The sequence below is a fragment of the Trachymyrmex septentrionalis genome, unplaced genomic scaffold (assembly GCF_001594115.1).
Source record: "Trachymyrmex septentrionalis isolate Tsep2-gDNA-1 unplaced genomic scaffold, Tsep1.0 scaffold128, whole genome shotgun sequence".
NCBI classification, from domain to species: Eukaryota; Metazoa; Arthropoda; class Insecta; order Hymenoptera; family Formicidae; genus Trachymyrmex; species Trachymyrmex septentrionalis.
Window position 1 is genome coordinate 1344777 of NW_017304417.1, and position 2902 is coordinate 1347678.

General features: G+C 36.3%; 1 protein-coding gene across 2 annotated transcripts in view; it reads right to left on the reverse strand.

Moving 5' to 3' along the window:
- The window catches only part of LOC108756561 (lachesin-like), a 48939-nt gene that overhangs the window by 5369 nt on the left and 40668 nt on the right, over positions 1-2902 (reverse strand). For both annotated transcript variants that reach the window (XM_018500455.1, XM_018500456.1), the window contains 2 exons: positions 947-1132; positions 45-237 (listed from right to left, as the gene is read on the reverse strand). In XM_018500455.1, the coding sequence (XP_018355957.1) occupies positions 45-237; positions 947-1132 (379 nt within the window). The remainder of the gene's footprint in view (positions 1-44; positions 238-946; positions 1133-2902) is intronic.

A 2902-nucleotide genomic window follows, 5' to 3' on the forward strand; every position in this document is an offset into this window, starting at 1 on the left:
TGCATGCATTCGTTCGAATGTCTAAAAACTACTTAGCATCATACTTCGCTTGACGCTGCTCTCGTCCCTCAGCGTAATATTGCGGCCATCTTCCCGTCGCCAAATCACCACCGGTTCCGGGTTGCCAGTAGCTCGACATCGCAACATCAGATCGCCGTTTTCCTTCGCGGTCAGCATATCCGCGGTGTTATCCAGGTCCATGATATCGGGTGGTATCACGACCTTCATGTAGCCGGTCTACGCGTAACATTCGTTACTACTCGAAAAAGTATCGATCTCGTCGACAATTTAACTACTGTACTTGACAGAGTTGAATTCAATTCTAAATCAATAAAAAAGAGTGTTGAAATATCTAACGCTTGTTTCTACCAGAAGACTAACTTTAATCTCGGTCCAACTCTTGCTCTTCATCTTTATTCGAATTCTTACAACTGGGGAATGAGTGTGTAAAATTTAAATTTTTAAACAACAATTCATATTGTCAGTGTTTCGTTTTTCCTTCCTACATGGTTTTCATGATTTTCAAAACGGGTGAAAGAAAATCAAAATACGATTCGATATCCTGTATCGATAGATTAATCTCAAAAAAAAAAAAAGAAATGTAAAAAAAAAATCCTAATAAAGAGTAAAAGCATCTCCGTAGCTCTGAGCTGACTTTTCTCTTCGCGAGCTCGAGTGAGGGAGATTGAAAAAAATTCATTCTAGGTGAATTTTAAAAAAGTAACTATCAGAAAAGGACTTTACGTCGCGACACGAGCATCTCCTAGTTTCGCGCTGAATATTCTTCGTTTTATACGGACGTACGCAGCGTGTATACGTTGCATTCACGCGGCATTTGCGTTATACAGAGAGTCGGAGCGACATATCATCCCCTATTCGGCGGCAATGCAGAACGTGATAGAGAACTGCGATGACTGTCGTGCTAATGTTCAACGGCTCTACTGACCTGGCTCCTCATGGGATCCGTATTAACTTGACACATGTACGTGCCGGAGTCGTTCGGCTGAACGTTAGTCACGTGCAGCTTCCATGTGTTATGGCCGTTGTGAGTGACAGACAAGCGTGGGTTGTGCGCCACCATGTGCGTGTGAATGGCCAAAATCGCACGCGAATCCGACTTTATCCAGGCGACCTGCGCGTGACGTGACAAAGATGTTCATTTCGCCCATACAGTGACAAAGACGATGTATCTGGATACAGAATGCTTGGAATAGTAATTATAAGGCACAGCCGACATTAAATATTATTAATATCTATATATCTATTCATTATATTAGGTTAAGTAAAAAGTCATCGCGTTTTTTTAAAAGACATCTATCAGTAAAAACCGCAATTACTTTCTTACCAACAATATAAATATATCTTGATAGAGTAAAGTTTCAGCTTTAAAAATCTCTTTTTTAAATTATACGATACGACAATTTTTAATGGAGTTATGAGCAATTAAAGTCAAAATAATTCTTTTATTTAATCCGCGATAACTCAGTAATCAAAAGTCGTAGGAATATTTAAAAAAAAAACGATTTTGTAGGGAAAGTATCAAGCTTTCACGATAGGTAATCGAAAATTTTCTCAAATTCGTTTTGGACACGTTACAAATCCACAAAGTGAGAAGAAAATTTTTCGTCTTTTTCAGCTCGTAGTTTTTGGTATGTAAAAATTATCAAACTCACATAAACTTAAAAAATGTGATAAGCTTTTAAAAGTAGAGATTTGAAGCTTTAAAACCCTTTTTTTAAATTTGAATTTCATTCATTATTGACGAAGATATTGTATATACAACTTTGAGCTAAAAAATACGCGATGACTTTTTACTCAACCTAATATTACTTTAAATACGAAGCGCCACTATGGTCTGAATACGGTTAAGATGTTGAACTATTATATTCATTTAACGAAATTAATTTCAGAAATGATAATTGCGCGCCGGATATGGTTGTCGGACTTTCAACGCAACCAATCTGAAATATTGATAATCCCCGCAAATTTCCCAAATCTTAAAAAACTGTAATAAACTTATTGCCTTGGCCGGGGAAGTCGCCGGATCTCTTGTATTCCGTGCGAGCGTTCTAAGTCTTTAGACTACCGAGACACGAAATGCAAGAGATCCGGATTCGATTCCCGGCCGAGGGCAATATTTTTCGCAATAACTTTATTACAGTTTTTTTAAGAATTGAAAGTCCGACAACCATGTCGGCGCGCAATCATCATTTCTGAAATTAATTTATTTAAATGAATAAATATATAGTAGTTCGACATCTTAACATTCAGACCGTAGTGGCGCTTCGTATTTAATGTATTTAACATTAAACGGTCTTGTTTCCAATCATATTGTCTATTAATTATGCTTGACGTGATAAATTCACTGAATTTATAATATGTATGAATTTTTACTAGAACTTCGCGAATGATGAAGTTCTCTCGCATGACAAATACATTTCGCGAATATCCTCCGGTAATATAAATTTCTTTATAAACGTCAATATGTATTTCTTTATGACTAGTAATCGTAAATATTGAAATGTTTTAACGTCAACACACACACACACACACAAAATTGCGATTTAAAAATATACATTTAATCTAACTCGCAGTTGTCCAATCCTATTTGTGTCAACATTTATGTAGCAAATTGTAAATATCAATGTGGTTGATAAATCAAAAGATCGATAAAGATATCTTTCACGAAAGTCGAAAGTCTTCGATGATAAACACGACAGATACTTTGAATGTAAATAATTACTATATAGGTTGCGTTCCATTTAACGCTCACAACGCTCGCGGAATCATTTTATCCTTGTTGTTTATCAAATATTAAACAAGGACAAACGATGCGATCGCGAGCATTGGAACGCAGCCATAATTACAGAAATGGATAACTGATTACGAATAGCGATAAAAA